The following is a 19082-nucleotide window of genomic DNA, read 5'->3' on the forward strand; positions in this document are numbered from 1 at the left end:
AGTCGACCTTAGGAATGTTAAAGAGAAAGGTTTTGCGGAAGATTTTTGGTCCTTTGCTCACTGAAAACGGCGAGTACTTTAGTCGATGGAACGATGATTCAATACTCGCCGATGGAAGCTGAGGAAGAGGAAAACCGGAACTCCGCTAGAGAAAAAAGAATATTGAGAGATTGTCAGTTTTGACTTACACTTTAACCACAATTTATACTCAGTACGGCCTAGATATACCCTCAGTTTTATTAAGTGCGACCGGCCTGAGACCTCTCAATAGCACCTGAAAAATTCCTTTTTTTTTACATTTCATAAATTTTTCTTCAATACACGACATCGATATGAAGTTTACATTCGCCATTCAGTTGACAAAGATGTTTCAGATTAAATGAATTGTGTGTTTTTTTTTTAATTCTGGTAGAAATTTCTTAAAAAGCATATTTACATATGAAAATTCTTTGATATAGATGCATAATAGAAAAAAAATCGTAAATTTTCTCCTTCAAGGATATGTATACAAACAAGCCCATACATGATACAAGTTTCACTTGCACACATATCAGTTGAACGAAATGTATATCGTGTATGACCCCCTTTGGATTGATATTTATTTGGCAATAGTTATAGCCGATTATATAAAAATTGAATTATACTAGACAGAGGCTATGTAGATTATTGTTATCGAGTTTACCATTGAATAGACAAGTTTTATTATCGCTAAATATTTATGTTTTACTTTGGAAAATGTTTAAGTGTGGAATAGACGCTACGTCTGCTCTCTGTTTTTTGTAAATTAGTAAATCGTGTTTTGTAATAATGTTGTCATTATTACAAGAAAAACGACCTTTAAAGAGAGCTCGGTTGGGGCCTCCAGATGTATATCCTCAAGAAGCTAAGCAGAGAGAAGATGAATTAACGCCGACAAATGTGAAACACGGCTTTGCAACTACGCCTCCATTGGCGGATGAATTTGGAACTGCTCATAACTCAAATATGAATGCAAGTAAAGTGGGTTCTTTTATTAATTCCATTTTGTCAAAAAAGGAAGAGCTTATGACTTTACAAGATACTATGAGGAAAAAACAACAAATTAATTGTAAAGATAATTTTTGGCCAGTATCGCCGCGTACTAAAACGGCATTAGATGCTTGGTTCAAAGATCTTGCAGGCAACAAACCTCTGTTGAGTTTAGCTAAAAAAGCACCGTCATTTAATAAAAAAGAAGAAATTTTAATAGTTCTTTGTGATAATCAAGTAAATATGCAACGTGCTGCATGGTTTATTAAATTAAGTGCAGCATACACATTGAGTTTCACCGAATCAAAAAATAAAAAACGTAGTATTTATGATCCTGCAGTAGAATGGACTGGAAACATAATAAAATTTATGAGAGAACTTTTACCAAAACTTCACGAGTATTTTCAACGTAAGAATATGTAATAAGCAAATTTTAAAAAATTTTAATAAATATTATTTTCAGTTGGAGCTGATAAAAACATTCAGGGCTCTAGCAATTTCTCTTCGGGAATAAATTTAGGTCATATCATATCAACTCCCTCTGTCAGTAGTCCTGTAACTGCTCATAGTCCTCTAACCGCAAACACGTTGACCTCTACAAGTTGCCCCTCATATTCAACAAATGCTTCATCAAATCCATCTGGAAGTATACTGTGTTCTGGATCAGGATCTCCTATATCTGGTATTGGCAGTAACTTCGAGGATTGCCGAAATGCATTGAAATATTGGAAATATTGCACACGTCTTTGCAAGTATATGCACGAAGAATCATTGCTTGATCGACAAGAATTCCTCAATTGGATATTGGAATTAATAGAAAAAATGCGTTCACAAATATCATTTGATATGTCTTTAAAAAAGTTAATACTTGTATTTGCTTTGCAATACATGCCTGACTTCATTCAATCAGAGCGCTTAAGTAGAAAATTGGCAGTGCTGGCTGCAAAAAATTTGGCTATACTTTTGGAAGTTGGTTCAGGAACTGTTTCACCAACAAAACATCATGAGACAAACGCAGCAACCATGGAAGCATCCAATTCAGAGGAAAAAAGTGCCACACATAGTTTAGAATTACCTTTAAGTGATTGTAACCATTGCCCTCATCACCGAGATATGGTAATATATTTAAGTACAATACTTCAAACCATAACTTTAGAATGCCCCACCGCTTTAATATGGAATGGAATCAATGAAAGTCGAGCCCTATCTTCATTGTGTGGTAGCCCACTTGATTTTATTTCTGTCGTTCCTTCTCAACTACCAATGCCATTTAAGTGCGAAAACTCGAATGAAAATATTAGGCGGCAATTGCAAGTCGCAGAAGCTGAAATTGCATTGAGGTCTAAACATGCTGAAAATCGTTGGTTTGCCGAGAAATGGCGTAGTTCCAAAGTAAATTGCTTTACTCACGTACTAGATATTCTTGACAGTTTGGACACCCACTGTTTTGATCGCAGAGATAAGGAAAATAACATAGACTCGCTTTACTCCAAAATATTTCCAAACTATGACTTAAAATACGATGACGCTGAGCATAAACGTAAAAAATGCACTTACAATTCTGATAAAGACGCTGCCACTGTAAAAATATTATGTGAATGGGCGGTTTCTAATCAAAGGTAAATTACTTAATACGTATTGCGAACATATATTAATCAAATTTAATTTTAGATGGGGTGAACATCGTGCAATAGCTGTTGCTATATTGCTGGATAAACGACAAATTGAAGTTACTTCAGTTGTAGATATTGATCCTCAACAAAATTCAAATGCACCGGATGAGAAAGATTCTATTAATTCTGGAGTTGGATTGATTGGTGGACTTCCAGTATTTCAATCCGTTTTAATGGATTTTCTTGATCGCGATGCTCCTGTACTGGATGAAAATGGTACAATACAAAATCGTACACAATTTATAAATCTTGTACATCTTTTTAGTTCATTAATTCGTTACGATGTATTTTCACATAATGCCTATATGCACACTTTGATTTCACGAGGCGATCTTTTAAGAGAAAACTGCATTCCAGAATTAGAGCACGTAAACAGAAATGAAGCTTCTTCGGTATGTGGGTTAGAGTCGGTAGATAACAAACCTTCTCCCTCCCATAATTTTGATGACGAATTCAGTTCTGCTATTGATTTTAAACATAGTGAATTTGATGATTCCAATGTTGATGATGATTTGGGGAAATTGTTACAAAACATTAAAGAGAAAGGACAGAGTGCATTAGAAATGCCAGATAGTCCGAAAATAGCTGATAACTCTCATATGACTTTGAATGGATACCTTATATCACGCCACTACATATATACCAAACATTTTCCCATACCTCAGGAGGAGGCATGTGTATCTTATAGCAATGAATGTAATCAGAGATATATCTTACTATTTGGCGTTGGAAAGGAACGTGATGAAAAAAAGCACGCCGTTAAGAAAATGTCTAAGGAAATTTGTAAACTCTTCTCTAAAAAGTTCAGTATTGACATCGCCGAGGGTGGCAAAGTTAAGAAGCATTCTCGAAATGAATTCAATTTCGAGGCTACCACTAGTAAATGCAAGAGCATGTCGTATTTCGAACAACATGTAGTTACGTCCCAGTGTGCAATTATTGTTTTAGAACAACTCAATGGCTTTGCAACGGGCAGTAATAACTATTTGCCCGTTCAAGAACACGTTGCGTTTTTGTTTGATCTGATGGAAATGGCTTTGAATATACATAGCTTGTTAGATTTTTGTGACCACATTTTAAAGGAATTGCCCGAAATTGAAAATCAATTACAAGCTAAGAAGTCCATTTTGGTTCGAATGTATACAACTTCTTTAGCTCTTTATATCGTTGGCATACTACGTAGATACCATTCATGCCTTTTGTTGAGCACAGAAGAAACTTTATCAGTATTCGAAGGGTTGTGCAAAACAATTAAGAACGTAAACAATCCAAAGGAATGCAGCTCAGCTGAACGTTGTATACTCGCGTATCTTTCCGATTTATATGAAATGTGTGATTTGCTTAAATCTGATGAAAATGAGACAGAGTATTTTCCGATAATTGGAACAATGAAGGCGTTTAAAGAAATCTACAATTCGCCGGAACAATTAAGGTAAACCACAATAATTTTATTTTTGAAGAGGATCTAATTTTAAATGTATTTTCAGTGCCGCACCGCAGTCTTATAATCCGCATTTCTTACAAGAATTATTTATTTCTCCAAAGCGTGGCGGTAGAATAGAATATCATTGCATTCGTCAATTGCAGGAGTCCACAGCCAATGTTTATAGTTTTGTATCGAACGCTATTTTGGCTGTTTGTCAAGCAACTGATAACGATCATTTAAATGAAATCGCTATTTTATGTGCAGAGTTAACGGCTTCGTGTAACAGTCTTTCCGAAGAATGGATAGCTGCGCTGCAAAGTATTTGCAATGCTTCGAAAAAACTTCGATATCCTCATCTTTTTGAACAAGTGGACATACATGATAACAAAATTCATAACTCATTAGCTGTTTTCATTTGCATTTTGGTAGCAAGGCACTGTTTCTCGTTGGCTGATTTTGTGCTTAAGTTCGCATTACCAACATTAGCATATGCATATCCAGTAGGTGGTGAATTAACCACCGATGCTGAAGCTGGCGCACGTCTTACCTGCCATTTGGTATTGAAATTATTTAAAACAATTGAAATACCGCAACCAAGAATGTATTCTGTGAGCACTTCTCCGAATCCCGTAAACGTTATTGAGGATTCTTTCAACATAAAGTTGAGCTGCGATCGTCACCTCTTAGTCGGCGCTCACAAAAACATACCAATACAAGCAGTATTAGCTGTCATAAAGGCAATATTAATTGTTGTTGATCTGAAAACACCAACTATATCAAGCAATAACTCTGTTGCTATAAGTAGTGGCAAGCGTAGTGGTGTTAACACACCTGTGCATCCGGGGAGTACTCCAAAAAATACCGACAGGCCCGCGGATTTGAGCCAAATACTTGGTACTAGTGATTTGTCAAATGTTAGTAATGGCAATGACCAAGATGTCAATAAGCCGAATACTGGAAATAGTAGTGCAAAATCTTTGGAGCAGGTGTCTTTACTTGAATTTGCGAATCATGTCTTGAAGCAAATATGTTCACAAGAGCATGTATTAGAACGCTGTTTGAAACATTCTGATAATTTATGTGAAATGATTATAGATGATATGCTCACTACAAAACAAGTTCAGCGAGTATTATATATGATTTGCTATCCGGAAGCTGAGTATAATATAATTTCTGAAATGGATCAGAGATCAATGATTATTCGAATTTTGGAAAATCTAGAACAGTGGACTCTTCGAATATCGTGGTTAGATTTAGAATTAATGCACCGTCAAATTATGAACAACCAAACTGAACTTAATAATTGGTTAGACACTGTTGCCAAAGCTGCAATTGCCGTTTTTCAGAAAGATGCCCTATCTGCTGAAGGAAAAGAAGTATATAGTGAAAACCAATCTACATGGTTAATAGTTCCCTTAATTTCCAAACTCACACCAGCAGTTAAAGGCCGGATTCTACGCGTTGCGGGGCGAGCACTTGAAAGCATGAATTTTTGTGCAAAAATACCCAAATCTGATAATTGCAATAACAGTGGAGAAGAAAGAGAACGAAGTAGTACCTCTATGAATTACTCTCTAAGCGGATTCAATATTTCTACTGGTTTCAAAAAGTTCTCTTTAAACTATCAACCTTTCTTAGGATTAATTCTTTCCTGTTTAAATGGTCAGGACGAATATAAAGAGAGTCTTTTGAGTTCATTATACTCTCAACTTTCTCATTGCTTGCAGTCATTTACTGAGGTAAATATGCAATATATAACATATATTATATTTCGTATGGTTATGTATATAATTCTAACCTTACGCTACGTGAATTTATAAGATTTGACCGTTTAGGGTTGCACTTGGAAATCTATTCAGTTCATCATTTATATATATGTATATTAGGAATTTTTTATTACTATTAATTTTTTTAATCCCCTCGTGAAATTTCCTTTGGAAACAACCTAAACAAAATGCTCTGAAAATTTTAGCCCTTAATATTAACATTAAAGACTGGAAAAGGGCATGTAAAAATTTTCCATTGAAAATACACGTAAATCGTGATTTTTATCTTTAAATTTCTATAGCTCAGAGCCATTTTATGGCATCACGTTGACTTTAGACACATATTCCTAAGAATTGAACACTCCACAAAAAGTGTCCATTGCGACAAAGTCAAAACTCACACCGGTGAGTTAGTACAGGGCTCTAACCCTAATTTTTCCACGAAAATCGTTTTTTTTTTTGTTTTGTATTTATCTCGTAAATGACATAAGCTATAGGAAAAATTTAAATGACAAACTGTCTGTGTATAGGCGAACTAGCCATACGAACTCAACTAACAAATTGATGACTTTCTATGGAAAATTATTTGTCAAGATATCTTGACGAAATTTTTCACAAAAAAGCAAAGGTACAATATCCGTAGGTTTTTTTCAGATTGGACTACTATAGCTTAGCTGCAACCGGAGTTACATAAATATTTTTCTTGTTTAAGGCCAATGTACTTTTTCATAGATTATAGTGATCCATAACACATAATGATGTTTAAAACGTGTTAAAAAATGTCTACATATTTACTATTTCAAAGTAAATTTAAGTACAAAATCATTGATTAGGCATACTGATTAAATTTAATAGCATTTTTTTTTCATAATTTTAGTATGATTCTTCGAATGGAATTAATGATCTTCTAGATCGAGAAGAAATTTTAGATGCGCTTCAATTACGTTTTTCCCTGGTAGGTGGAATGTTTGAAACAATTCAAAAAAATGGAAATTCTACTACGGAATGGGCCATATTACTAGCGCAGCTAGTCTGTCAAGGAGTAATTGATGCAAGTTCGAATCGGTGAGTAAATGGTACATAATATAAAAAGCATTTGTAACCTTTTGCCTCGGTAAATATTTCCAACGCGAATGTTAATACTGATTTGCATAAAATTTATTAATACACTATTACGGTTTGAAACTCGACTCAGTTGTAATGAAGTTAAAGCAACTGAACTTGATGCATGAAACTTTGACAAATAAGAGCTATTAAATCGATTTTGTGTCAAGTAGTCATGGTGGTGAGGTGAATTTTGCTAAGGGCAAGTAATTCAAAGAACCAGGCTGTACGGTGTAGTTTAAGACCGGCCAGTCGATTGCCTTGTATGTTTCAAACAACGTTTCTTTGCCTTTTCCGCTTGAGCTGCCGGCGGCTAGCGACTTGAGGATTTTATTACGGCTCAGTACTTTAGCTGTTTTCGCGGTCGTATTAAGAATGAAGAGCACAGGCTGTCAAATTTTAGATTTGAAATTTTATGATTATTAACAGCGTTAAAGTCAGTTTGTAAATATGGTCGCTGTGGATTTAGTGGGGGATTGTGTTAGGTTCTTCGCAGAAAAGAAGCGAGAAACGTTGAAGGCAGGACCACAGGAATCGGCGTAGCAAAATGTACGTCACTTGTTAAGTAAAATTGCTGCTTTGGCTGGGAAATCGGGATGGAGTTCCGCGACTCTTCGAGTTTGTCGCGCTTGTCTATGGATGATCCTGTGGTGGTTTTTGCATATGTTGAACCCGCAGGGGCGGTTGTCGACACGTTGTCAAGTATATATTGGCATCAGTGTAACTGACATCTTAATACACTCCTATTTGTATATTTCTTGAAACTTATACTATCTCTTTCAGCTTGTATCGTTACCATCTATTCTAAAGGCACTATTTTAGGGAGCCAAGAAAGTAAAATTCTTCTTTCAATAAAATATTTGTAAATGGATTAAATTAATTATAATCTTTATTATTTTTATTATACATAAATAAAAATTTATTTAAATTGCAAATGAAAATATTATTGTTTATAATTTTAGAGAACTCTTTACTACTGTAGTGGATATGTTAGTTACGCTAGTTCACTCGACATTATTAACAGAGAACCATTCTGAACGAGATGAAAATAAAAAACTGTACCTTAACCTGATGAAAAAGTTGAAAAAAGAAATTGGTGAAAAAAATAATGCTTCAATAAAAGTTATTCGTCAGTTACTACCACTTTACAAGCAAACAACGGAGGTATGTTAATATAGTTATTTAATTACCTATTGTAAATAAGAAAATATTTTTGATTTATTTATAAAAAATAATAATACTGATTGAACACATTTAAGAGAACCAACCCATGTAAAAGCAATAACATAGACTTTAAAGTGGTGGAATCGCTATTTTCAATGCTACCAAGTTTTGTTTTGCATATTTTAGACCAGTTTTAGTATAGTTCGAATACATTGAATATCTTTAAAGAAAGAATATATGTACATTTTATTTTATTTTTTTTTTTATCAAGGACAAAAAAATAACAGTTATTGCATAATTTTTGCCTAAAAAACATGATGAAGGAATGGTCAGATATGTATGATGTAGTTGTAGAAAATGTTTGTTTTTTGTGAGGAGTACGCAAGCATGTGAAAAACTTTTAAATTTTGATTTTTATTTGCTTCCTCATAAAATAATCGTTTTATTTTTAGTTTTTTCGCTTAGAAAATAAGAGTTATTTCATAACTTTTATATGTATATTGCGACGCAGAATTATAGTTATGCGCTGTTTTAATAAACTCTTAATCAATAAATAAAAGTTATGATATAACTCTTATCTTGTAAGGGAAAAATAAAAATCAAAATATAAATTGTAACATGTTAATGTTTCAGTACAATATAATTTTTATAAATGTTCTAATTCTTGATGTACGTTACAGGTTATATCATGTGAGCCGGCCGGTATCGATATGAAAGGAAATAAAATATGTGATATGGACAAGAAACAACTTCGTATTTCAGACAAGCAACGTATAAGTGTTTGGGATATATTGGAAGGTCATAAGAATCCAGCACCCTTATCATGGGTCTGGTTTGGTGCAGTCAAATCTGAAAGAAAAAGCTTAGCATATGAAGAAACACATCGCAGTCTTAAATATCACGCGCATAGTTTAGTTAAACCCATTAGTTATTTTTATGAATCCTTACCGCTGCCTCCAGAAGACATAGAACCTGTGCCGGAAAAGATCTGCATTGTAACGAAAGCAGAATTCTTCAGCTGTTTAGTTTTTGTTAAATTTTTCTATACATCCTAGAAAGACGAGATGAAACCAGATACTCCTTCATCAATTGATCAATCACCTAGTGCAGTTACCACTGGGAGAACACGAGGAAAGGGAACCACACGTAAGCGTAAACCGAAAGTTTCGAAAACTTCTCCCACAAATATCCCAACGCATGCCCAGGTGACTCCGCAATCGCAGCAACCTCAAGTTCAATCACAGACACCGCAACAGATGAACCCACAAGGTCAAATTAATCACCTTCAAATGAATGCACAGGTATGATTTCTTTCTTCACGTATAGATATTTTATTATTACTTCTATTGTAGAAGTCTCCTGAATTGTCAATTCTTTTGCCAATATTATAAGAAAGATTCAGAATGTGGAACTTACACATCATAACACTTAGGTCTTACTTTTGGAAACTTAGTAAAAAGCATATAAATATTATTTTAGCGTTGGTTAGGATGTTATTTATTTATCATATATTATAAAACGTCAATTCATAGCACAATTGCGTATACTAGGTATTCTTTTCGGCTGCATCGTTTAGTCTTGACAATGTAAAATTTTGTTGCAAAATAGGTTTTCATATTGCAATGTGCAATGTAGTAACTTTCTTCAATGCAATCATATTAAAAAAAAAGTTGCAAATTTTTTCATGGATCAAAAAACTTGGCAGTAATTTTTTATCGAAACAAGCAACAACATATTTGTGACTACTAAAACCTCTTTCGCGTATGGATTTTAAACGTAGCTTTGCCCACGTTTTGAGCTCGCTATTAATCAGACTATATACGAGCACCAATCACTAAGCAGTATCAATGCCGACACTACAATACGTTTAGCATTGAATGGGATTTTTTAATTTATAAAAGTTAATATAATATATAAATACCAAACAAGGATGGAAGGGCTAAGTTCGGGAGTATCCTAACATTTTATACTCTAGCAATGGTAAAATCCGGGAAAATACCTTCAGGTGTAGGCCAAACTTTGTTTTAATGAATGTTTCGAAAGAATTACACATTTATTATTCGATTATAAGGATTACAATCAAGTTTGGGATTTTATCAAATTATATTTAATCTTTATATCGGGTATATTTGTGCTAGGAAAGGGTCTGGACTGAGCGCGTTATGTTGTAACATTACTGAAGTATATTCTGAAACATGATCGCAACAATTGTATGGAGATAACACACAGTCTGGCCGTCATATGCAACATAAAATCCGCTTTAAGAAAAAAAAATACATTTTAAATTGCAAAACTCATAGTTTTGTTGGAAATTTACTGCTTTGCAAAAATGGCCTCTGTTTTTCTTTTGATAGGCATTAATATTTGACGATTCAATTTCTTTTATTTTAATTGAATTATAAAAATCATAAGAAAGAAATTATGTTTACGAAAAAATCATAATAGACCTTTTAGAGCATTTAATTTCATACAAAGCCTATAAAATTATTTCCCTAGTAGTTAGAGGCGCGATTTGAAAGTTTCTATCTGATATTAAGGGGTTACATGGGTTTCTTCTTAGCGATAACATAATGTTTTCAACAATTTATTTCTCATATTAAAAATGAATTATTTTATTATAAATTTTTCATTAGTTACAAACATCCACTACTAACAAAGAAATTCTGAAATTTTTGGAAAAAAAATATTTTAAACTACTCCATTGCGACGCCATTTCCGGTGACTCCTCGGCGCCGACATTGACATGATAACTCCTTACCTAAAGTGAAAAAATATGTGCTTTTGTTAAAACCTTAACTTAGAACTTGGACGAAAAAACTGAAAATTGGATTTTTGGCAGACTACTAACTAAGCGCCAGTTTTCGATATGAAATTCTGATATATGTATGTTCGTAAACTTTGCCAACTGAGCGTCAAATAAAATATTTTTTTTGTTTATAATAAATTTCGTTGTAAAATGTAAAATATGTATGTTCCGAATAGTATTTAAAAAGTGAAATTTTTCCATATGCATTTTAGGCTCCTGTTCCACAATTTAATTCTAATCAACTCCTTCAACAAAATTCTGCGATGATGATGCAACAACAAATGCAAGGTAATTTACAGCAGCTTGGCAATGCTCAAAATACACAAATTGGTTTTATGGGAAACGTGCCTCAGGGAGTAACACAATTAACTGGTCAAAATCAACAACAATGGATAGGACAAAATCAATACCACCAGATGCAGCAACAACCACAATTTTATCCACATCAAGGTGTGCAAATATTTTTTAACTTATATATTTATTATACAATGCCTAAATAGAAGCGCCTATGGGCCATAGATATATACTTCTCATTAATTCTCTTTTAATTCTCGTTAAATAGCAAATCGTTTTGAGCGCCCGCAACATAATCAATCTAAGCAGGCTTTATGTAATATGCTTCGGCAGCGTCAACCTAACTTTAATCAAAATAATTCATCATCATTTAACGCTCTTCAGCAGCATCAACAAATACGACAGACACAGGGACTACAACCGCAAGGTGCTGTTAACTCCGTCCAACAGCAATTCGTTAGAGGAGGGATGCGAGGAATAGCGTCAAATCAGAACCAGCTAACAAGTAATATTGGTAATATGCCTCAGGGATTAAATGCAAACGGAATCCTGGCTACGCAGCAGGGCGCCCAAAATGTAAACTCACAAGCTAGTAATCAAACAATGCCAATGACCCCAAATACAGGTATCATAAATACGTCATCAAATAATCAAAACAACTTGATGAATGTTCAATCTGCATCTGGATTGGTAGGGTCAGGAAATGTTTTACAGCAAAATGTTAACATAGGAGGTGGAAATTCGAATCAAAACATCATTAATCAACCAACGAATCCATTTCATAATTTTAATCAGTATCAACAATCTGGAATTATGAATAATGGTGGAAATAGCCAGGTTCCACCCTCCAACATGGTAGGCTCCTACAATCAAATGAACCAGAGGAGCGGTTCATCAGATTATCTCCAACAACGGGGAACTAATCCTGTTACTAATAATCGTGGTCAGTTTGTCAATCCAACTCCCAATGTAACCATGGGAAATATTATAGGACAGAATACTATACAGCCTTATTCAAGGCAACAATGTACAGGTGGAAAGCCGAGTGTAGTTTCGACACAGCAGCAATTTCAACAGCAGCGATTACATCACCAAATGATGCAAATTCAAGGTAAACAAAACTATTTATTGTTTAATTTTTTAAATAATTTTTCATTTATATATAAATATTCCATATTATACATCCGATGCCAATGAGCGGAGAGTGTTTTATATTATAATTTTTAGTATTGAATATTATTGCCTTTGATTTGATGTACCTTTGTATAGCGATAGACAACCCAGAGTTAAAAACCAGTACAGGTAGTTGCTAAGCGTTTTCTTCACATTTCCAAATTCCCATTCGTCCAGATAATACATATTCTTAAAATTAATTTTAGGCTTTAGTACTTTTATGTTTCGCAAATAGGTATTTTAACACAAATCTTTAGTAACGGTCTCAACAAAAAATTTGGATTGTATTAGTAGCATAACCTAAAACAAACCTAAGCTAAAGAAATAAACATTTATATAAATATTCATATATTAGCTAGTTAAAAGTGTGTGAGATAATAATTTTTCATTATATGTTTAGGCCAAGACTAGCCTGTGGATTTCAGAATTTCGTAACCATTTGATGAAAACTTTCTACTTTTAGGTGGAATGGTGCAATCTCAAAATCAAAATATAAACCAGCAACAAACTCCAAATTTAGTCGCTCAACTTCAACGACAATTACCGAATCAACAAAATATGAATGTTCAACAATATCAACATCACCAAGGTTCATATTAAGATAATAAAAAATTAAATATCGAAATATAATGTGTAACATATATATTTATGTAACTTAATTTTCCGATATCATTAAACATCGTAACTTTTGCACAACTCACTTCATTATAAACTATGAAAAAAAATGTGTGCTATTTTAATACACAAATACTTGTGTTGAAAACTTATTACTTTAAATGGAAAAAATCAAGGTAGGTGTTTTATCAGACCTTCAAGTCTTTTAATGAAACCAAGAGTATTCTATTTTGTAAAACTAAAAAATATGCACCTTTAAGAAATGTTTCGACAGGACTTGAAAGATTTTTTAAATATAATATAATGAAATGGCTATATGTATTTATCTAGTTCCTTCCGCAACCTTCACTAAGCCTCGGAGATTCATCCAGTGTCTGATCAAAGCTGTCTTTTTTTTTGTAACAAAACGGGGCCTCAGAATATTTGTCCCAGATTTTTGAGAAAGAAACAACAGTTAATTCAACTTTGAAGATTTATATGTTAAGGTTTTTATAAATAAGGAAGTATTTTCTTTTTTACTAAAATGAGACGATGGAACATTTCCATAAACTATTGCTATTGGAGAAATTGAGAGAATGTTAATCAATAGAGAAAATGTTATCTGTCTAAAATGTAAAATATTATAAGAGAAATAGAAAAAGCAGAAGTTCGAATGAAAGTATACCACGTCAAATAGAAACATTCTTCGCTTTATAAGAGAAGTGAACAATATAATCCCTTACACAAAAGAATTCATTAAACTACACAACATAGAAGAAACCAAGAAAATGTTCACCCCCTGGCACCTGGAAGATGTATGTATTAAGGAAAATTTCACCATACTTTCTTAATGTTTCAAATAAAAACCATACGAAATTCGTTCAGAAGGATCACGCTCATGCAATGAAGCCAAATGCGTTCGTTTATAACTCTACGCCGCGATTTTTTTCTGTGCGCCTGGTCAACAACAATTCGTTTTTATATGGAATTCCTTCTCACAAAAATTACGTTTAAATAAAATTAGTGATCCCAGTAAAATTGAACAAACAAACCAAAAATTCCGTTTTACAATTGCTACAGAAAATACTACCATAAACCGTATTTTACATGGCGTTTCTTGGTTTTATTTTAAAATCTCGATAACTTCTTTGACGTTACGATATACTTAACGAATACATACGAAATGGTGATAATAACGACAACAACTTGGAAGTGACAATTAAAACGCCAATGGGAATAGGGCCGACGATTTTATTTATTTCATATTATGCACTATATACGATATTAAGTTATACAATTTGTAAAAAATTGCCATTTGTATAAAATTCTTTATTGTTTCTATTTGTTCTAAGCACATTCCATATAGTCCTCTTATATGTTAACATTATCATTATTTCATACATTTTGTTTTAGAACATTAATACAAAAGCAGCAGAAGTAATTTTTCAATTACAAAGCACTGCAAAAATTCAACATCATACATATTGAGCTCATATGTATGTATTGGTAAAGTTTTCATTTGGTTTGTTTTTTCAACATTTATTAGAACTAAATGTTTTGCCAACAACACAATGTGGTTCCGCTCTACGTCCAACCTCGCAGTTACTACGATGGCATGTCACCATGCAGAAAGGCGTTTCATCTGATGTATGAAACACAATGCTAGCGACAGACTGCAGCAGCACGACAATGAACTGAAAATGGCGTTGTGAATCTTACTACAAGAACGTTTGTGAGGGGGCAGCAACATAACAATGGCCAGCATGTACACAAAACAACGCAGTTGTCCATTTTGCATGTACACAATTTCGTTGTGGCCATACTAATACCTTGCACTTCAATGAAATTTTAATATTTTGTTCAAAGTGAAATTTTTAAGCAAAAAATAAGTAAATAGGTAAATTTGTTTCTTTTAAATTATCAATTGTTATTATAAATGATGTAACAGAGCTATTTTATGCTTTTATTTGTAAAATAACATTAGGTTTKTTAGAGCTTKGAGTAATTTTACATTTTACATATTAGTGGCATCACCACTCTACCTCATCTCTCTATCTTCCATTCTACTGTCATCCTACTGTCGTTGGCAAATATAGGATAAAATTGAAGTTAGCGAGAACGACAACTGTCGGCCTGCCGTCGTGTAGTCGTGCAGCTATCAAAATAGGTCCGTCCATAAGAACGTGTGTATTTTAATATTTGACAGATATCGTTTGCAGTCTGTCGCGAGCATTGTATTCAACACATAAGACAATACTATTAATGATAGGTACTGATTTGTATGGAGGAATGTTTATTTAAACATTAAGACGATATTTTTCTAATATACATATGTAAATAATATTTACGTAATAATTACATGTTTACACACAAATTCATTCTAATTTTAAAATTTTTGAAATAAAATCCCCTCAATAAAAAATAATTATGTGGCAGTGCGCTCCCTGACTTTGCTTCGATCTAACCGTTCCCGCATAAAAGCAAAAGTGAGGAACTAGGAACATTGTTGGCGTATATCCTTTCACCATTGAGATATTATTCACACAACACACATATGTAAATTATTGAAGAATTTATCTAATAAATGCTCATTTTGTTCTTAGGTGTTTACCAATACTCTTTTTTTAATTCAAGAGATTATTTATATACAAATTACGATTTTTTGTAATATTCAAATGTAATAAGATGCAAATCGATTATTCATATAACATATTCTTTGCGTCCTTTTACAGCCTTTTCCCCTTATCGCATATTGCGTGGTATATTTCCTTTTTTCGAAATTGTATTCTTCGATGTTCCCTCTTGTGAAAACTAAAAATTAATTATTCTTAACATTTACTACACATAATAATTTTATTAATGCCATCAGTCCATATCTTTATCTAGCCCCAATATAGAGTATACATAGATAGTAATTTCCAAAATTTCACAGACCACACGGTTTCTGTTGGTCAATATGTGATATTTTTGATGAATTTAAGTGAACAAGCTGAATATGGAAGAAATTGGTCTAGACCTTCGTCTAAACTTTGTTACTTAAGACAATAGAATGATTTTAGACCACCCAGAAGGAAAGCAAAGGCAAAATACTATATATTCTTGGAATTTCAATCTAACTTTTTTTGAACATATGTATAGAACATATGTCTATTTTATTATTTAGGTTTCACACTTTTAGAATTTTTTTCGACTTTGTCGAAAGTTAAATTGTACCATATATGTATACTAGAAATTACTATTAAAAATTTTGTATTATCAAACAATCATGTTAAGAACTTATGTTACTCATTGCCAAATACAAATTAAATTATTTTGACGCATAACCGTTAGGATTATTACTCTGCCAACGCCAAGTATCTGCACACATTTCAATGATGCCGCGTTTAGCTTTCCAACCGAGAGAAGCTTCAGCCAGCGAAGCATTGGCGAAACATGTCGCCACATCACCAGATCGCCGATCAGTTATTTCATAGTTAATTTTTCGATTACTAGCCTCTTCAAAGGCATGTACCATTTCCAGAACAGAATATCCAACACCAGTGCCAAGATTATATGCAAAAAATCCAGTCTCAGCTACATTTCGTAATTTTTCCAGAGCTCTTAAATGTCCTTCTGCGAGATCTACAATATGAATATAATCGCGTACTCCGGTTCCATCTTTTGTTGGAAAATCAGAACCATAAATTTTCAAAACATCCCGACGTCCGACGGCCACTTGAGCAATAAAAGGCATCAAGTTATTAGGCTCTCCGTTGGGGTCTTCGCCAATACATCCACTCGGATGTGCTCCAACTGGATTAAAGTAACGTAATGACATAACTGCCCAACGCTACAAATTTTATAAATTAGTAAAAACAATTGAAAACAAAAGTGTCAATCACCTTATCGGATTTACATAGATCCTTTAAAATTTCTTCCGTAAAATACTTTGTTTTGCCGTAGGGACTTGTACAATTGCCGGTTGGATGTTCTTCCGTTACAGGCAAGAATTTGGGTTCACCATAAACAGTGGCACTGGAGCTATACACAAATTTAAACACATTGTTATCAGCCATAGCTTCCAAGAGAACATTTGTTCCCGTCATATTATTATGATAGTATTGTAGCGGTATACGGCAAGATTCTCCAACTGCTTTAAGCGCAGCAAAATGAGCCACCATATCAATTTTGTGCTGAAAGTCAGTATACAATACGAATTAATAACAGAAAACAAAAAAGTGAAAGTCTATCGGTTGAAATTAATAAAAAAAATAAAAGTGTTTTTTAAATAAAATGGTTAATATGTCAAAAGTGTTAAAAAAATATGGAGCTATGCTACACTTAAGGTGAAGTAAGGTTAATTCATGCAAAAAAGTGCGCAATTAACATATATTTATTAAAACTAATTGCATTCAAAGAATATTTTGTAAATTGTTTACATTATTTTGGGATTAAAAATTTAAATTTCAGTTTTAACTGTTGAATTAAAAATAAAACTTTAACTTTTTTATCCGAAATATCTTGATTATAAATTTGATTTTTATAAAAACTAAATTTAACAACAAATGTAATTTTTTATCCAAAATGTTGAGCTTAAAAATATAAATTCTAATTTATCAATAATATACTTTAAAGGAGACATATATATCATACATTGTGGATAGTTAAGAAATTAGCGAATTGTCAAACTAATTATAAAACAATAAAAAATTTACCTCTTGAAAAACAGAACGAACTTGATCTCTATCAGTAATGTCTATGCAATAGTAAATTAATGTTTTCCCAGTCAATTTTTGAACTCTATTTAATGACTCCGGTAGTTTAGACGACCCTGAGCTATACGCATTACTCAAGTTATCTATACAAATTACGTTGTAACCTGCATTCAACATCTCCAATACTGTATGGGAGCCTATATATCCCGCACCTCCGGTTACTAAAACATTTGGAGGACTCATTTTAGATCCTGTAAAGGGGAAATATATAAATGTGTTAATAGAGTGAGAAGTAAGTAAATATTCAGGTTATAAAAATTAAACTATAGTACATTTTTTAATAAAGTTAAATATATATAATATTCAGCGAAGTAAAAAATTGATTATTCCAACATTTATTTCTTTGCAAGATGTTTGTAGTTTTCATACTTGACTTCGTATTTCTGAAACGGCTGCATCGTTTGGCAGTGGGCCACTGTATGTGGGAGACAGATTATCAATAAACGATTTTTTTCTTCATAGTGTTGTCTATAATCAGTTATACTATAAATGTACTTGTAATATATGAGTATGACTTTTTCCACACTGTTTACAAATCTAGACAAGCAATCGAACTTGAATTTATTTCAAAGTACAAAATATTCCGATTTTACCGCTTTGAAATACATCTGTTTGAATGTGTGCTATGTATATATTTATATACAACCCTCTCGCCAAAATAATCTCGCAAATATAATAGTTTTGTTCGGCTAACGTTTGTTTATAATGCCTAATGCCAATCGAGATATATTTAGAGTTATACATAAAAAGTCAGGAAAGGCTAAGTTCGGATGTAACCCAACACCTCATACTCTTGTACCATGTAAGGGTCAAAGACGGAAGAATACCCCCAAGTATGGCAAAACTTTATATTAAAAACTATTGCGAGACCGTGAATGAATTACGATTAAATTTTATTTAGCTATATTATATGTCGATTACTCAATTAGTTTTATAACTATATTTTACTTGCCGTCAGCGAAAATTATATCAAAATCATCCTCAAATGAGATATACATACATATGTGACCTAAACTTAACGAAATAGGCTAAATTTAATATAGACTCAATGAGATCCATTCATGTTCAGCCCTAAACCAATAATATAATATCGGAAATTATTATAAGTAGTATAATATAAAGTCGCATATTTTTGGCGTTAAACTATAGTATATTCAATATTATTCGTTCAGTTATTTTGCTAAGTCAAATAAAAAGTCGCCAAAAATATGCGACTTTATATTATAACGGGTGATTTTTTTGAGGTTAGGATTTTCATGCATTAGTATTTGACAGATCACGTGGGATATCAGACATGGTGTCAAAGAGAAAGATGCTCAG

The 19082-nt window shown here is 32.9% G+C and overlaps 2 protein-coding genes across 3 annotated transcripts; one reads left to right on the top strand and one right to left on the bottom strand.

The window, feature by feature from the left end:
- The first annotated feature begins 726 nt into the window (after nucleotides 1–726).
- LOC108969304 (mediator of RNA polymerase II transcription subunit 12) lies at nucleotides 727–13026 on the top strand. Of its 2 annotated transcripts, XM_018933935.1 has the most exons (12): nucleotides 727–1417; nucleotides 1472–2627; nucleotides 2680–4113; nucleotides 4169–5846; nucleotides 6751–6938; nucleotides 7940–8141; nucleotides 8822–9136; nucleotides 9197–9442; nucleotides 11160–11397; nucleotides 11510–11866; nucleotides 11936–12352; nucleotides 12878–13026. In XM_018933935.1, exons 1-12 carry the CDS (start codon nucleotides 808–810, stop codon nucleotides 13012–13014), a joined length of 6978 nt encoding a protein of 2325 aa, XP_018789480.1. In that variant the 5' UTR covers nucleotides 727–807; the 3' UTR covers nucleotides 13015–13026. The 2 variants fall into 2 exon arrangements, with proteins under 2 accessions (XP_018789480.1, XP_018789479.1); XM_018933934.1 differs by having other exon boundaries at nucleotides 11510–12352.
- Nucleotides 13027–16104: 3078 nt separating this feature from the next.
- On the bottom strand, nucleotides 16105–17953 carry LOC108969312 (UDP-glucose 4-epimerase; the record flags this gene model as incomplete). Its single annotated transcript, XM_018933946.1, is given in 3 exon segments — nucleotides 16105–16837; nucleotides 16890–17180; nucleotides 17703–17953. Coding segments are annotated over 3 exon segments (1064 nt in total), but the record flags the coding sequence as incomplete, so codon positions are not given.
- Nucleotides 17954–19082: the final 1129 nt, after the last annotated feature.

The sequence above is a fragment of the Bactrocera latifrons genome, unplaced genomic scaffold, assembly GCF_001853355.1.
Source record: "Bactrocera latifrons isolate USDA-ARS-PBARC rearing strain unplaced genomic scaffold, ASM185335v1 scaffold_248, whole genome shotgun sequence".
In the NCBI taxonomy this organism is placed as follows: domain Eukaryota; kingdom Metazoa; phylum Arthropoda; class Insecta; order Diptera; family Tephritidae; genus Bactrocera; species Bactrocera latifrons.